This window comes from Arachis hypogaea, chromosome 15 (assembly GCF_003086295.3).
Source record: "Arachis hypogaea cultivar Tifrunner chromosome 15, arahy.Tifrunner.gnm2.J5K5, whole genome shotgun sequence".
NCBI lineage: Eukaryota > Viridiplantae > Streptophyta > Magnoliopsida > Fabales > Fabaceae > Arachis > Arachis hypogaea.
The window spans coordinates 22,049,785-22,067,219 of record NC_092050.1 but is presented as its reverse complement, the minus strand read 5'-3'; the positions used below and the strand labels follow the sequence as shown (position 1 = coordinate 22,067,219).

The 17,435-nt window shown below is 33.3% G+C and overlaps 2 protein-coding genes across 3 annotated transcripts; one reads left to right on the top strand and one right to left on the bottom strand.

The window, feature by feature from the left end:
• The first annotated feature begins 1,831 nt into the window (after positions 1 to 1,831).
• Positions 1,832 to 2,821, top strand: LOC112749948 (uncharacterized). The gene has a single exon (XM_025798391.3). It carries the CDS (start codon positions 2,126 to 2,128, stop codon positions 2,819 to 2,821), a length of 696 nt encoding a protein of 231 aa, XP_025654176.1. The 5' UTR covers positions 1,832 to 2,125.
• A 164-nt stretch (positions 2,822 to 2,985) lies between these two features.
• Positions 2,986 to 13,924, bottom strand: LOC112749946 (pathogenesis-related homeodomain protein). Of its 2 annotated transcripts, none has more exons than XM_025798390.3 (6): positions 13,371 to 13,924; positions 12,328 to 13,184; positions 4,228 to 4,393; positions 4,010 to 4,133; positions 3,800 to 3,912; positions 2,986 to 3,698 (listed from the first exon to the last, which is right to left on the bottom strand). In XM_025798390.3, exons 2-6 carry the CDS (start codon positions 13,161 to 13,163, stop codon positions 3,333 to 3,335), a joined length of 1,605 nt encoding a protein of 534 aa, XP_025654175.1. In that variant the 5' UTR covers positions 13,164 to 13,184; positions 13,371 to 13,924; the 3' UTR covers positions 2,986 to 3,332. The 2 variants fall into 2 exon arrangements, with proteins under 2 accessions (XP_025654175.1, XP_025654174.1); XM_025798389.3 differs by having other exon boundaries at positions 12,328 to 13,202; positions 13,371 to 13,906.
• Positions 13,925 to 17,435: the final 3,511 nt, after the last annotated feature.

Sequence of the window (17,435 nt, the reverse complement as noted above, 5' to 3'; positions counted from 1 at the left end):
CAAATTTTCTTGATCAAGATGATTTTGGCTATGTCCACAAAGGAGTTCTTCCATATCGTGTTTGAAAAATGATCTTACCAATTTAGTTTTGTTTCTGACTTCCACGTTTGTGCCACTCCAAACAATATCCTTCATGGGAGTTATTGCATGAGGTTATTGACCTCTCTGCATAGCAATTAGAGCATGATACATTCTAAATACAGATTCAACAGAAGCAAAGAAATTATTCCTAAAAAACTAAATTCCAATTCGATTTGGATGACTCCAAAACTGTAAACTGAGACACCTTCTGTCCCTGAATATATGTTTTCGAATAGCACAACATATCTATGTATGAAGTTTCATTTTAACTAGTCTATCATACTTCATATATGATTGCTGAATTGTTTCTAAGGTTACATTAAGAATCAAAACTCAAAAGTTACAAACAGTTTCTCAGTATATGATTGAGAGTTGACATAGTGCTTTCTCACTAAAAATCAAATTATAATAGCTATTATCATAGTTTTATAATTTGATTTGAGAAATGCTAGAAAATGTGACCTAAAAGTATATTGTTGGATTACTAGATTAAAAAAAATTAGATTAATAGCTAAAGTGTTGGCCAAAACAATAAATTCTGCTGTCTTTTGAGTATTTTCTCTTAAAAACATCTAACTCACGGTTTTTATTTTTCTCAAGTATGGAAAATAGTCTACCGTTTTAAAGAGAAATGAGTCTTCTCTTCTACTCAATTACACTATTCCGGTACATTAAAGAACTTGATAGCCTAGGTTCCAAAGTCATGCTATTCAATTCCGTCCAATATCCACTTACTTATATACACACAGTTCTGGTAATCGACTAACTCCTAATATTTTATCTCGTGCAAGTCATAAATCCCCCCATAGTCAATAAACCGTGCTCTTTACGTTTTTCAAATACAAATTTTCATTTGTTCGGCATTGAAACTTGAAAGGAAAACTGTGCCACTAACCCTACAACTACATGATCATCCAAAAGTCAAAGTCAAAGAACACAAATTTCAGCAATATATTGCAAAGGTGACAATGCTAATGGTGCTACATACACACAATTCTAAAATATAACAGTTTCTCTAGCAGCAAGAAAGATCAAAATGAAGAAGGGTTATTCTTGTTCTGTTGCGGTGGCATTCAATACCATTATTTGTGTCTTCATGATGTTGCTGCTCTGGAGCAGCTCCATGAATGCCGTGGCCATGAGACCTCTCAAAGATGAATCATCATCAGCTCCTAACCTCACCTTCATGGGTTCAATAAGCCGGGCTTATTCTGGGCCTAGCCACAGAGGACGTGGTCATTGAAAATTGAAAATGGTGTCACAGGAGTCATGCATTACATTCACAACTCTATTTATATTAAGAGGAATGCTAGGGGCCATCAACTTTTGTGATTTTAGCCATCAAATAGTCATCAATGATGGTTTTAATGGTGTGAGATTGGTGTGAGAATTCATCCAATGGTTCATTTTCCTTTGCTGGTTACATGCTGGCCAGAATTTAACAAAGTTGCTGGCCCCCTAGACTTTTCCTTATATTAATCAATTTCTTTTTTTCCCTTTGTCTGTATAGTTTTCACTTTTCAGTCTTAAGTCATAACTGTAAGATCGAAAATACCTTTCCGTTTTCTTCATACTGAAGTTAAAAAAAAAAAAGTGTGAACAGTACTTGAATCAGATACCTCAAGTTTGCCTTATGCTTTGGTCACTTACAAGTTTTAAATTAGTTATTACATGTTCACCACTTTTTTTTAGTCTAGTTGTTTTTGTTCATGATGTATAGGCATCAAATAAGGCCACATGCATATTGTGAATAACATAATATCACTATATTACTACAGAACTAGCAAATTTTATCACTTTAGACTATCAATCAACCAACATTAGTATTTTTATACATAAATCCAAACAACAATATGCAGTAATATTTAGGAACCATTACCAAAGAAAAGACTAACCAATAAATGTCATGTATCCAACACCTCCGTATTACTAGCTGTTTTGACGCCAAATTCCTCCTATAAAGGAAGTAGTTGTAAACCATCGAAATTGCGCAAATTAAAAACCCAACGAAGTTATTAAAGCAACTCATCCTCAATATAATTCAATGGCTAGATACCATAATGAGCAGGTTCTATGCTTGTTGCTGACCCTGGCAGCTAGCGTGTATGGCACTAAGGCAGTGGACTATGCAGTGTCCAACAATGCTGAATCCAGCGTTGGCAGCCGCCGCTTCGAAAAAGAAGTAGGCTCGGGTTACGCCAAGCAAACTCTGAGCGATGCTGCTGACTTCATACACAAGCTCTTCCATAAGCAAAACACTGATTATGATGTGAAGAATGTCCAGAAAGTGACCATGGTAGTCGAAAACATCGATGGCGTGGCATATGCCGACAACAACGCGATCCATGTGAGTGCAGGATACATAGAGAGGTTCCAGGGAGACATAAAGAAGGATCTGACAGGAGTGCTATATCACGAGATGACTCATCTCTTGCAGTGGGATGCTAACGGCCAGGCTCCCTCCGGTCTCATAGAAGGCATTGCGGATTTCGTGAGGCTCAAGGCTGGCTATGCTGCACCGGGCTGGGCTCCCCCGGGCCGTGGAGATAACTGGTTCCAAGGCTACGACGTCACTGCTCGCTTCTTAGACTACTGCAATACCATAAAGAATGGTTTTGTTGCCGACTTAAACGACAGGATGAAGACCAGCTATAGCGATGACTATTTCACTCAGATTCTTGGCAAGCCCGTTACTCAGCTCTGGATTGACTACAAGGCCAAGTTTACTACCAACGACTAGCAGAACTAGATTACATTTATAATCATAATAGTAATAATAATTAAGAATAACACATGTATCATAACACTTTGATTCAGGGTTTGGTGGTGGAGAAAATTTGACTAGATTTCTATTCTGGCATTCACTGCTTCCCCAACAATCATCATGTTATGTGCTATGGCCACTTTCTTCAATAAAATTTGATTTTCGTATTGCTTCTTGAACTAGCTTAGCTCTTCTACTTGTACACTTATGCCATACTTTGACATATTGCATCATCACATAACGAACCACACAACGAACGTTACATGTACTAATTTACATCCTTCAAGCTGCATTGATCGACCTATTTATTGCGACGCCTGTATGATTGATTATTTTTTGTTATACAATTTACAATTACATAGACCTGTAAATTTTAATGAGGGAAAAAACCACTACCAACATGTCTTTTCCTGACAACAGTAGCGGAACTCTCTTGGCCAAGATTTGGCTTTGGTAAAGATGACAATTCATTAGCTGCAGAAGGCTTCTAACCAACTTTGAACTTTTTACTGCGAGAGCTTTTACACTTCATAATATCATCCTGTGGTGCAAGCATTTGAGCTTCGTCCACAGTGTCATCAGAAATGAAACCAGAGCTTGAATTTTCTTCAGAGGCTTCCCTATCAGTATCTGGAGCATTTGGATCATAATCATCATCCTCTGAATGCAAATCTTTCAATTTCTCAGAATCAGAAGCATAATCAGATCCATCAGAGCTTGATTCTCCACCTTCATCCTCTTCATCTTCTGGAGCTTTAGGCTTGTAATCGTTGTCATCAGAATCAACTGAAGGAAGTCCCAGGCTATGGCCCGCATTGGTTCCAGCAGCCTCTGTTGCTTCAGGAAAAACCCGCTGCACAGTAACAAATTAAAGGAGAAATGAAAAACTCAATAAATAAACCATGAAGACTAAACTGTAACAGGAAAAAAAAATCCTGAATTTTGCTCACTGACCTCCCAGGTGTCCCTAATAGAAAGACTTGTTCCTAAGAAGTCATTAAGAAGTTTAATGCATTCAAGTTTGCAGTTACATCCTGGGCATAGCCAAATATCATGGCCCGGCGGAACTGTAACCAAATATATTTAAATGATCGATAACTCAAAAGCACAAAATTAAAAATAAAAATAAAACAAATAAAAGAGAGTAAAAAGTTAGTATATTACTGTCTTTAGTTAACAATGGAGGACTTAAACAGCATTGGTGAAATCCACGGTCACAAGCACCATCACAGAGAATTATATCATTATCAGTGGTCAGCTCTTTGGACCCGCATTTTGCACAGAAAATCTGCCACAGAACATTTAAAGTTAGTGAATAATTCCAAAGAACAATGAATAATAGGATAGATCTTCTAAGATTGATATGTCAAGAATCAACCTACATCGTCACTGCGTATTGCTCCTTCGGAATCAAACAAAGACTCTGGAAGCTTTCCTTCAGCACACAATAAACCCAAATTCCAAAATAGATCCCTAATTTTCAATTTTCTCCTAAGAATTTCAGACTTAGCTCGTTGAAGCTCCTTCTCAGGCTTTAATTTTTCAATGCTGCAAAATTACAATGCAGTCAAACAGCCATACAAGTCTTCAGTTTTAAACCAAGTTGCTGCTTCTAGGCCGGGTTCAGGTTAAACCAAAGCATCTCATAAGCAACCAGTATTATATCACTTCCACCAACAATTTAGATATCCCCGCCACTCCCCTCACAAACATACGAAGGAAAGAAAGGGGCTATAAACTAAAATAATATTACAAATTACAAAGCACCTTAGAGCCAAAAAGTTATGTCATATAAGTAAAACAACATGTCCCAAAGGAAATCGGGGTGTTAGAATCTGGCAAATATATATAACTGCTATTTGGTGTCCAATTTCTAATTCCTAAAATGTTCTTATAACCACCATTACTACACACGTAATAAAGCTAACACTATCCAGTATCCACTAACCAAGCATCCACTAAACCTTATAGAACTAATATATACTAAAAACATTAAAATTCAATAACTTAACCTTTTCCTGGATATTTATAAATGGGTTGACTTCTGAAATGATTCAGAATAGCATGCAATGGCATTGCTCAATCCATATAGTCAACCTCTACCAAGAAAAGAAAATTTATGAAGAAAGCACATTAAACCTCTAGTAGTAGGGTTATATATAATTAAACTAACAACAAACGTGGAAGCTGACATTGATGAGCTAAAGAAAAAACTTAAGCCTATAAGTCAAGAAAAAATAACTATTAATATAATAAAAATTAACAAGATAACACATAAAAATCAATATTATTTGAAACTCAAGAATTATTATCCAAGACCAACCCCAGTTGGCGTAAACCTTGAGAAAAGAACACAGTTAGTACAAAATAGTGATGGGTTAAGTGAACAAATTATTTTAGATCTAATGTATAATATGACTATGGCAGTAACTACTTATAAGGCAAAACAAGTTAGTGATAGAAAAGCAGCAGTCATGATCACCAAAGGGTTCACGGGACAATTAAAAGGATGGTGGGATAACTTTCTAGCCTTATCCGAAAAAGATTTAATTTTAAGTAGTGTAAAACCAGGAGACCAAACACAAGACGCCACAGCAACCTTAATCTTTACAATCATAAAAATTTTTTAGAAGACCCAAATATTTTTAAAGACAGAATAGAAACCAACTAATGAACTTACGATGTCCCACCATATCATAATTGGTATAAAGATGTTTTCATCTCTAAAGTTATGATGAGAGATGATGCAGCAGCTCTACTCAAACTCTTTTCAAAAAAAGTTTACAAAAGCTACAATCTCTATTTGGTACTCAAATACCATATGAAGGTCTAATTTTTGGCCAAATACATAATATAGTAGTACAAACTGAAGTAGAAATATGTACTGACACTAGATTACAAGAAAAAATAAGAAAAAAATGAGTAGTAAGCAAAAATTTAAAAAATTTTGTCAATAATATGGCATTACAACTGAAAAGACACCTAGCAACTAAAATAGAATTATTAAAAAAATATATATAAAAAATTATGAGCATAAGTATAGATATCAATCTAGAGAACCTTATATAAGAGGAAATAAGCCAAAGAAAAACTACAAGAAAAAACAAAAATGGAACAATAAAAAGAAAAGTGACCAGAAACACATAGTTTGTTGTAGATGTAAAAAGTCAGGTGATTACGCTAACAAGTGCAAAACAGAAGAAAAAATAAACAAAATTAATAATGACGAAGTAAGAAAAGCTTTAGCTGCTATACTAATTGACAATGAATCAGAAATCGAAATAGAAAAAGAATATTTTTTCTGTTGATTCAGGTAATTTTATACAATAGTTAGATATACCATCTTCCTCGGGTTCTTCTGAATTAGAAGAAGAAGACTCGTGTTTGGGATAAAAAATATGTAGTTGTGATAGTTGTATAAAATTTTTAAATATAATTACGAGAACTCAGAAAAAGTCAATCAATACATTAATCAGAGAACAAACAAGCACTTTAATATCTATAATAGATAAATTAAAAGATTTTCCGTTGAAAGATGAGTTCATATTCCAATTAAATGATCTGATTAGAAGAAAAAAAAAGTCAAAGAAGAAATAAGGCCAGTAGAAATTAAAGAGATATAGAAAATGGATCCTCTCAATTTTTTTTAACAATTGAGGGAGTAAAGTGTGATCTCCCATCATTAATTTTATAAGTGAGACCAAAATAAATATAAAAGAGAGAGCAATGAAGGGTTAGAGATTACACTTTACACTCTCAATTTTTTTTAACAATGGAGAGGATTCATTCCCAGAGATATATAACATGTTTAGAACTTCTAAAGAAGAGACTTCTTTAAAACATTTATAAGAAGAAATAAAAATGTTGAAACTCGAAATTTTTTAATTAAAACAACAAGATATCTCTCTTGACTACACATACTGAAGTTAGAAGGAGAAAACATGGTAAAGTTACAAGAAAGAAAAGAACTATTAGAATTAATAGAGGAAGAAGAAGAAGTCATAACCCTACAAAATTACATTAATGAACTAATATTACTAAGAGTAAAGTATCGTTTTTGTCCCCAACGTTTGCTGTAAGTTTCAAAGTTGTCCCTAACGTTTAAATCGTTCTATTTAAGTCCTAATGTTTCAAAATTGACTCAATGTTGTCCTACCGTTAGGGATCTGTTAACAGAATTGATGACGGGACAAAATTGAGACGATTTTAAAATGTTAGAAACTTAAATAGGACGAAAATGTTGGGGACAAAAACGATACATAAAAATAAAATTTAATTGGGTAAAGTATATTTTTTGTCCCTAAAGTTTGATAAAAGTTTTAAAAATACCCCTAAGTTTTATTTTGTTTCAATTTTGTCCCAGAAATTTTCAATTTGCATCAAATATACCCCTAACAGCTAATTTTTCAAAAAATTTAAGATCGATTCAACAATAATTTCATAAGAACAACCCTTAATACAAATAAATCAAGCATAATTTTTATGCATTATTGTTATATTGGTTTTAAATTTTTAAAAAATTTAGCCATCGAGAATATATTTGATACAAATCGAAAACTTTCAGAACAAAATTGAAACATAATAAAACTTAAGGGTATTTTTGAAACTTTTGTCAAACTTCAGGAACAAAAAATATACTTTACCCAATTTAATTTTATCCTTCAATAATATCATTTTTTTACTATACATAGTTATTCAATTTTTTTAATCATATCTAAATAAATTATACTTAATCACATTTACTTTTGTTCTAAATAAATTTATTTTTTATAAGTTTACTCTTAAAAATTTTTACTCATCATAAAATATTTGTAAAATAACTAGTACATAAACTTGTAGAAAAAAATGATACATATACAATAAAGTAATGTGATTCTAGTCATTCTACAAATATTTCATGATGAGTAAAAATCTTTAAGAATAAAATTATAAAAATATAAATTTATTTAGAATCAAAATAATGTAATTAAGTGTAATTTACTTAGATTTGATTAAAAAATAATTGAATAATTATGTACCGTAAAAAATTGATATTACTGAAGAATAAAATTAAAATTTATTTCTATGTATTGTTTTTGTCCCCCAACATTTTCGTCCTATGTTTTAAAACCGTCTCAATTTTGTCTTGCCGTCAATTCCGTTAACAGATCTCTAACGGCAGGACAACATTGAGTCAATTTTGAAATGTTAGGGACTTAAATAGGACGATTTAAACGTTAGGGACAATTATGAGACTTATTCCAAACGGGACAAAAACGATACTTTACTCTATTACTAATTAACCAAAAATGGTATACTCCTATAGAAATAATGATTGGAAAAAAAAATTGAGTTTATAGCCATGATAGACTCAGGAGTAGATGTAAACTGTATATAAGAAGGGTTAATATCTACCAAGTATTATAAAAAAAACAACTAAAATTATTGTCAAAGTAGAAAATGATAGAATGACTATAAACTATAAGATTTTTAAAGCGAAAATTTGTAAAAGAAAAGTATGCTTTTCAACTACTTTTTATTGACAAAAAGAATATCCCAACAAGTTATATTAGGAAACTCCTTCACTCTTTTACTATATCCTCTTATGGTAGATGTAGATGGAGTAACCACCTATTGTATACCAAACCAGCTCATTCTATTTGAATTTATACAAAAACTCAAGAGGAGAGAACTAAATTTACTACAACAAATTGCTATCTCCCAACTTAATATAATAAAAAAAATATTAATTTTTTGAACCAAGAAATTATATATAAGAGAATAGAACAGCAATTAGAAAATAAAAAAATTCAAAACGTAATAAAAATGTTAAAAAATAGGATAAAAAAAGATTTGTGCAGCCTAAATCCAAAGTTTTTCATTATAGAAAATTACATGAAATATTTCTATCATATGAAGATGATTTTAATAAAAAAAATATCCCCACTAAAGCAAAATAATCCAAATGAACAAAGAATTCTTGACGTATTGTAAGAAAGAAATCCAAGAATACTTAGACAAATGACTAATCAGGCCATCAAAGTCTCCTTAGAATTGTACAGAATTTTATGTAATGAAAGTCTCAGAAATCGAAAGAGGAGCTCCAAAGTTAGTAATTAATTACAAGTGTCTAAATAAATCCTTAAAATGGATAAGATATTCTTTACCCACAAAAATGACTTAATTAAAAGATTAAATAATACTATACTATCTTTTCTAAATTTAATTTAAAATTTGGATACTATCAAATATCAGTAAAAGAAGAACATAGATATAGAACAACTTTTATAGTACCCTTTGGACATTATGAATAGAATGTAATGTCTCAAGAATTAAAAAATGCACCAAGTAAATTTCAGAAAATTATGATTAATATTTTTTACTCAGGTAGATTTTACCATACTTTATTTAGACGACATACTTGTATACTCTAAAGGAATAAACCAATATATTCAACACCTAAAAAAATTCGTTAATATTATAAAGGAAAACGGTCTTGACTTAACTGAAAAGAAAATAAAAATATTTATAACAAGAGTAAGGTTTTTAGGGTATGAAATTTTTTAAGGAACGATTACTCCGATTAAAAGATTTGTTGAATTTGCAGAAAAATTTTCGGATGAAATTATTGACAAAAAATAACTACAAAGATTTTTATGATGTCTTAATTATGTAGCCGAATTTTTACCATGAATAAGAACTTTATGTGAACTTTTATATAAAAGATTAAGAAAACAACCTCCATCTTGGACAGAAGACATATCCAAAATAGTTCAAAAGATTAAAACTATAGTGAAAGAAATTTCTTGTTTGAGTATACTAGACTCTAAGGCAAGTCTAATCTTCGAAACGGACACCTCAGAATTAGTATACGGAAGAATATTTAAACAAATTTCTCCAAACTCATCAAAAGAGCAAATAGTTAAATATCATTCTGGTATATGAAATTCAACCCAAAAAAATTATGCCACTATTAAAAAAGATATTAGCTATTGTCTTGTGTGTTTTACGTTTTCAATAAGACCTTCTTAATCAGGAATTATTGTAAAGCTGCTCTTAGCGTATTAAAAAATGATGTTAAAAATTTAGTTTCTAAACAAATATTTGTTAGATGGCAAGCTATATTATCATGTTTTGATTTTACTATTAAACATATTAAAGGTGAATCAGATGCATTGCCTGATTTTCTAACAAGAAAATTTTTGCAAGGTAAAAAATGAACAAGAAACAAGTAAGCAGTGAAGATTATGGTCAACCACTTGACCAACTAGCAACTTCAATACAAGTTAAACAATTAACCATTAAACCTTTGACAATGTCACAGGTAAGAGCGAAAAATCATCTGCATCAACTAAGAGCTTACATGAAGTTCCTACAGTTAACCGATATACATTATTACAATTATCTGATCTAATTTAAAACTAAACCGTTATTCGAAGAACATCTTTACCATGAAAAACTTATACCCATAAAAATAATGGCTTTAGAAAAAGAGTGGTTCAAGATGGTTAGAAGAACCTTTTACAAAACAATTTTTTCAAATACTTTCCATTACCCTCCAGTGAGTATTCAAAAAATCCGAATTTTTTATGAATTTATTTTAGTTGACACAGGATCCATTGAATTAACTCACAATAAAGACCCAACCACAAAAGACATAATATACTCCCAAATTAAGATCATCAAAGTAATAACCCTATCAGAATGGGAAAGACCTCCCTTTCACTGTAAAAGTTTTACTAGAAAATTCGAACCTCAATATTATTCCTATTATGATTACATAGATCCTTGGTGGAACACCCTATATCTTTCTCCGAATTCACATTCCTGGTTCATATGGTTCTGCAAGGGAATTTCTCTACCATTTTTCAAATGGTTTCAGGTATGGTTCCAAGAGTTTGGACAAATAGAAGTTATTTTTTCAAAGGAGGTTAGCATGGCTTATGAATATTTCAAAATCAAAACCTCATTTTTAGATGGATATAAGCTCATTTCCTTCATTTCCACTATGGAAATATGCTGAATAATGATCTGGGAATATGACTCCACAGAATATGAAGACACTCCAAGCATCCAATATTTAATTCGAAACATAAAAGTAAAAAGGTGGAATAAATTCGACCTTAACTTAATCAGTAAAAAGACCGTTGATAATTGGATGACTATATCTCATAAAAGAGCAGAACCCCTGAGCCACAGTTCAGGGTTTGAAAAAATATCATACGAAAAAGAGACTCGTTTCTTAACTCATAAAAAATAGATGATGTCTGCCCTTGTAGCGGTTACCTCAGAAGAAGAAATTCATAATTCTCTAAAAGCAATAAAAGCAAAACCAACAGATGAAGATGAAGAAGTTCAGTCCAACCTAGGACTGTACATACTAGACACCCAAAACCCATTTGGAGATTGATTAAAAAAAAGTCCTAGAATCATCAAAAAAACAGACACTTATCCAACATCAGAAAAAGAAGTGTCAAGACAGCTCAGAGATCAACAAAAGCATCGCATGCAGAAAATAACAAAAGTCATCAGCGGAATACTAACAGAATCACAGCAGAATTACAAAACCCGCTACCAATTTTCTCAACTAGGACAAAACACATCAAGTTCAAGACAGAATCTTTGAATCAGCCCACAGAAAAAGCAAACAGATTTGCAAAACTAGGGATTAAATTATAAGAGAATAAAGGGGATAGATAGTCCACTATAAAAGGGGGAGGGGGAAGGAGTTGTAAAGCATCCGCATTTACACACAATCTCTCATACTTTGAAACACTTTTAAAGCTTTTGTTGCAATCTTTCATATTACTCAATCATATTGTGAGTATTAATATTTAATTCATTATTAATTTATTAGATGTTATTATATTATTAATAGTGGTTTTGTTCAATTTATATCTTGTTAATTTAAATATTTACATTATTAATAAGATATTAACAATAGTTGGTATATATATATATATATATATATATATATATATATATATATATATATATATATATATACTCTTTATAACAGCTTCTCTTTTGTGTAGCTTAAGACACAAATCAGACTTCATTAATCTTTATCTCCTTTCTTTTTTCTCTCAACAAGACCAATCCTTCACAAAGCATTGGGGAAAATGAGGTATCGGTAAAATACTTAAATATAAATATTTTCTTCTTAAGGAATTTGATGAATAAAAAAAAATGATGCAATTTGAATACAGATTTCAAATCCAGGGACCTAAGACTTCAGTGAACTGATTTATCCAAGTGCAACAGATAAAGTTCTAGGCATAGACTTCTACAGTCACTCAACTCATAAAAGTAGCATTCTACATATACAGGATAACTCAGCCTGAAACCTTTAAAATGTGCCATTGAATTCTGAATGACCACAAAATAATATAGTATTCTGAATTAAAGGAGATCAAACTAGATCAGCCTCCAAAAATCATATCCTAATGCAGATTAATACTTCAAGTTAACTAGAGCACAAGGTAATGGTACAATTTACATACCTGTATCCTTTCCAGCCCTCGCCAGAATAAGCATCAATCAAGCTCTGCTCATAGCTTACTCTGTTCAATAAATATCGTAAGTGACTCCTTATTCTTGAAAATTCATCAATAATCCCCTCTCCTCCCCACTGTTTTCTCTTCCTCCCTCTTCTCTTTTTCTCTCCAACATTTTTAACATCAATCAAGTCGCTACTTAGTTCAGGCACTTTACATTTTTCTCGAGTCTGCGACTGCAAAGCTCTGTCACTGCTTCTCGAAGACCTGAGTGTATATTTTCCCTTGAGTAATTTTGGAGTTCTGCCGTCCTCCGACTTTAACCTCATTTGAGTCAGCCTTTTAGACTTTCTTTGCAAACAGTTAGGACCATCATTTCCTGCAACATCCCCAGTAGGCAGGTCCAAGTGTTCAATCACTGAGCTCATGTTCTCTTGTGCAGGACTCGGCTGCATTTGATCCTGAACAAAAAGGCTACTTATTGAGTTAGTTGATTCTACGGATCCATTTTGAACATTTTGGGAGGCTGGTTGAGATTTCCTTTGTGAGTTATAATCAGATAAATCTCGAAAGGCCAGTTCTGGCTCGACAGTAACTTTTTTATCGCAAGAACCTTCTCCAATCTGAGAACTCTTTACCAAAACATATTGAGGAGGAGCAGATAGTTGAATAAGAGAATTCCCTCTCATATTATCAGAACCTTGATGTAACTTTTCATCAAAGACGGTGCTATTCTTCATACTGATTAGCACCTTTTGTTCATTTTCTAAACATGAAGAACCAATCTGATTTGTATTTTCTGAGAATTCAAATTGCTGACTTCCTGGATCAAGTTTGTGCATGTGTTCTGACCTATGATGTGCCTACACCACCCGAACACCCTAATCAAATAAATCCAAAAGAACTAAATACTGCAATAAATTGTAACATAAATAGCCATAGTCTTCAAGATACAACTTAGATCAGTAAAGTAAAAGTAGCAATAGTTACAAAGTGAAGCTGAACGAGATTAGTTGCAAGTAGTAAAGCATGTGGCTGTACTTCCTTACGTGAAAAAGAAGAGATGATTGGATTTGGATCTGGATCTGGAGAAGTGAACCGAGTTGAGATGCGTTGAACTCGATGCTCGGAAGCAATTCCTTCGGTTGCGTGTCTTTACTGTCTTTGCTTTCCAGTTGCCAAATTCCAAGTCCGATGATCAAATACTCCTTCTACTTCGAGCTCTCTCTATTTTGTATTTTCTAAGCTGATTCAACTTCAGAATGACCAATAAGCCCCTCAAACACCCAACCCATTCACTCCAAACTTAACCCCGGCATTCTTCATTCTTTTACAACCCATCTTCAATACCATCTTCATCCTCTTCATCCCACCAGTAACACATTGCGATAATATTAAAATTAATAATTGAACATTGAATATTTATCTATCTATTTATATATTTATATTTATAATATATATATAAAAACTGAAACCACCAGAATCATTTTAACAGGAGCCCCGACTCTGTTCATTTTATGAAAAGAGGATCCACCTTTATATGATAAGAACAATACCACCTTTAATCATTTTTGTTAAACAACTTGGCTTTTCTGTTAGGTTTGCTGTGAACTTTTAACGGCTGAATCTTACGTAGAACGATTAGATGCTTACGTGTTCTCCAACAATTGGATTGGAACAAATAATTCTTTCACTAAAATTTTTAGTTGTAACAAATAATATCTCAAAAACAACCTTATTTATTATTCTTCTTGTTTTTTTTTTCTTTCCTTTCTTTTTTTTTATCTTTTATTTTTCTATTACCAAAGGAAGGGAAAAAAAAAATAAAAGAAAGTGTTGCAGATTATATGGCTAGAGCAGCTACTTCTAGTGCGGACAATCACTTGAATGAGAATCAATCATGGAGTGAGTTTCAACATCTAATAGATTTAGACATGAACCTAGTCAATTAATTTGATTTTGTATCTATTTTTTTTTTCTTTCCTTTCTATTTAGTCACCAAAAAAAAAAAGAAAAAAAAATTAACAATTCTATATCCATCAAGTGTGTCATCTATGTTGCTTACAATTGTCGCATTGTTTCATAATTCTGAGACAAAAGAATTTCTCATCTCAGTTGCTTACAATTATCGCACCGTTTCATAATTCCCTACTCACTGTGTTGTTTGCTGCGCCATCTACTCTCTATTCCCAGCCCCAACTCTCTTCCATCTCCACTTTGTTCAAACTGCAAAACTCCCACAGCACCATACGCCGTTCTCTCCCACATTCCCAACTCTCTCCAGTCTCCACTTTGTCTCACCGAGTCGTTCTCTCCCACCGCGTCGTTCTCTCCCACAGCCCCAACTCTACTCCTGTGTCTGCATGTTTACTTCTATCTGTTAAACATAAGGGGATGGGGAATGGGGCCCACAGAACATATAATTCATTATTATACTAAATATCAATTTTACCTTCATCATATCAGCACCACTACCTCTTCATTTTTTTTGTCATGGACCGATTCATGTGGGCTAAAACCCAACCCAATTCATGGAACATCACTCCCCTCTAATACACCCATTCCCACTTCCCTGATGCTATTTTAAATTTTGAGAAAAAGATAAAGAGGTCCTTGACCTTTTTTTTCTGTGGACATTTTCGTCCCCGAGAATTGAAAAATATATTTACGTTCCTGATCTCTCTAAAACCTAGACAAATTTACTCCTCCGTTGACGTGACTCCGTTGGATCCTACGGAAAAGTCTGATGTGGCTCCCGTTGTGCTGACCTAGCCGTTAGGGGAGCACATGTGGCATGGATCTTTTTAAAACAGGACATATGAGTCCTCCTACTCTAAAACGATGCCGTTTTACTAAGAGCCCTCCATACACACTTTAATCCCTTTATGTAATACCTATAACACCCATATCACACTCAGAGAATTACTGAAAATCCTAAGAAAACAAATGATCAAACTCCCTTCTCTCTATTTATCCCTCCAAAAAAAAATCACTACGTAGAAGAGCAATCGTTGTGGTGTGAAGTCAGTGTCAGAGAGGGTAAAAAAGGTTGCATTGTGCTCGTGGTTGCTGTCTTTGTCAGAAGGTAAGATCACCTTGCCTAGCGATGCAGTTTTGGTTATGCATCTATGAACTAATTTTGAAGGCATTCTGTGTGCATGTTAATAGTGTGGGTAAAAATAGTGTACTGATGTATAAAAATCGTTTTTAAAATCTTGTGTAATAGATTTGAAGAAGGAATTCTATTAGGACAAAGGTGTTTGATTGATAAATTTTATTTTTGGTGTTGGAGAGCCATTGCTATTTGAAATGTGAGTATATTATCTGTTGTGTGCATAGTTGGTTGAACTTACACATAGTTATTCATGGATTAATTTCAGATGGTTGATATTTTTGTGGTGCCGATTTTTCATCATGGAGGTAATTTTGTCAGAACAAGTGATGGTTCCTTAGTTTATCAAAATAGAAAGGTAGAGAAGTTCCCTGAAATGGACTTGGATTTTGTGAATTTTGGAGACTTGGTAACATTGTTTAAGGATTTGGGATACCAGTCATATGAGGCAGTATATTGATATGATTCAACAAGTGCTGATATTGAGTCTGGGTTGAACATATTAACTAGGGATATAGGGATCAATGCCATACGAGAGAACAAAATGAAGAACCAAGAGACAACTGGGTTCTACATATACTTTGATCACCCTATCGATGATCCCATAGTTATTGATAATCCTGACAAGGACAATGATGGCGCAGTGGACATAGATGATATTTTAGAGAGACTTAAGACATCCTCCTTCTCAGATGATGGGTACGAGAGCACAGAGGATGTGTTGTATAAACCTCCACCAGCTAGATTTGAAAGTGATAATACTGAAATTGACAGTAGTGGAGGGGTTGGTGGCAAGAGAAAAAGAAGTCTGAAGGGTAAAAAGAAGGTAGTGACCCCAAAGAAGCCAATTGCAAAAAAGTAAACTTTAAAGACAAACTCTAAGGTGGAAAAGAAGAAGATGCAATATGGGATGAGGGCGAAGACAAGAGGTGAAAACAGCGGGAATGCTAATGTTAGAACAAGTGATGAAGGTGGAGCTCATGGGATTGATGGGTCCAATGAGCAATTTGATGGAAGTGATGGGCCTAATGTGCAGCCCAATAATGCAGTGGCAGGTGAGTTTTATGTCAGTAAAGTCCAAATAGATATGGAAGATATCATATTTGAGTATGAGTCTGAAGCTTTGCATACTCCCATATCATTAGATGATGAAGGCAATAGGAATCAATTTCCTGAGTTTGATGATGAGTATGCTTTTTGTGAAGGCAGATTTGAGTTAAGAACTAGGTTTTTCACTGTTGAAAGGTTTAAGGAGGTGGTAAAAGACTCATTTATTGCTGAGAGTAGGGAGCTGAACTAGATCAAGAATGACAAAGAGAGAGTCAGAGTAAGTTGCAAAGATGAGGAGTATCTTTTCTTGGTGCATTTGTCATACAATAAGACTTTGCAATGTTATCAAGTCAAGACCTACCAGCAGGAACATACATGTGCAAGGGATTTAGGTAGTAATGCTGCTTATCAATATTGGATTAGCAAGAAAATTGAGAAGAAGATGTGTACCCAACTACATATGAACACAAAAAAGGCAACTGAATTTCTTAAAGAAAAATTTTCATTGTGTCCCCACCCTAAATGGTTTATAAAGCAGTAAAGGAGGCAAAAAAAATAAGATTATGGACAACGAAAGGGAACAATACAAGAGACTTAGGGATTATGCTGATCAGATCTTCAGTAGCAATCCAGGATCAACAGCCTGATTGGAGCTCATGCCAATTCCACAAGCTCCCCCTGTATTTGATAAACTATATATATGCTTAGATACTTGTAAACAAGGATTCAAAAGTGGATGTAGGCCTTTGTTACATTTAGATGGTTGTTTTCTTAAAACATATTATGGGGGTTGGCTTCTAGCAGCAATGGCGCAGGATGCAAACAACTAGTTTTATGTTGTTGCATATGGGATTTCAAGGCCTGAAACCAAGGATTCCTGGAAGTGGTTCCTCACACTTCTTCAAGAGGACTTAGGAGATGTTGCAAACCATGGTTGAAATTTTATGTCGGA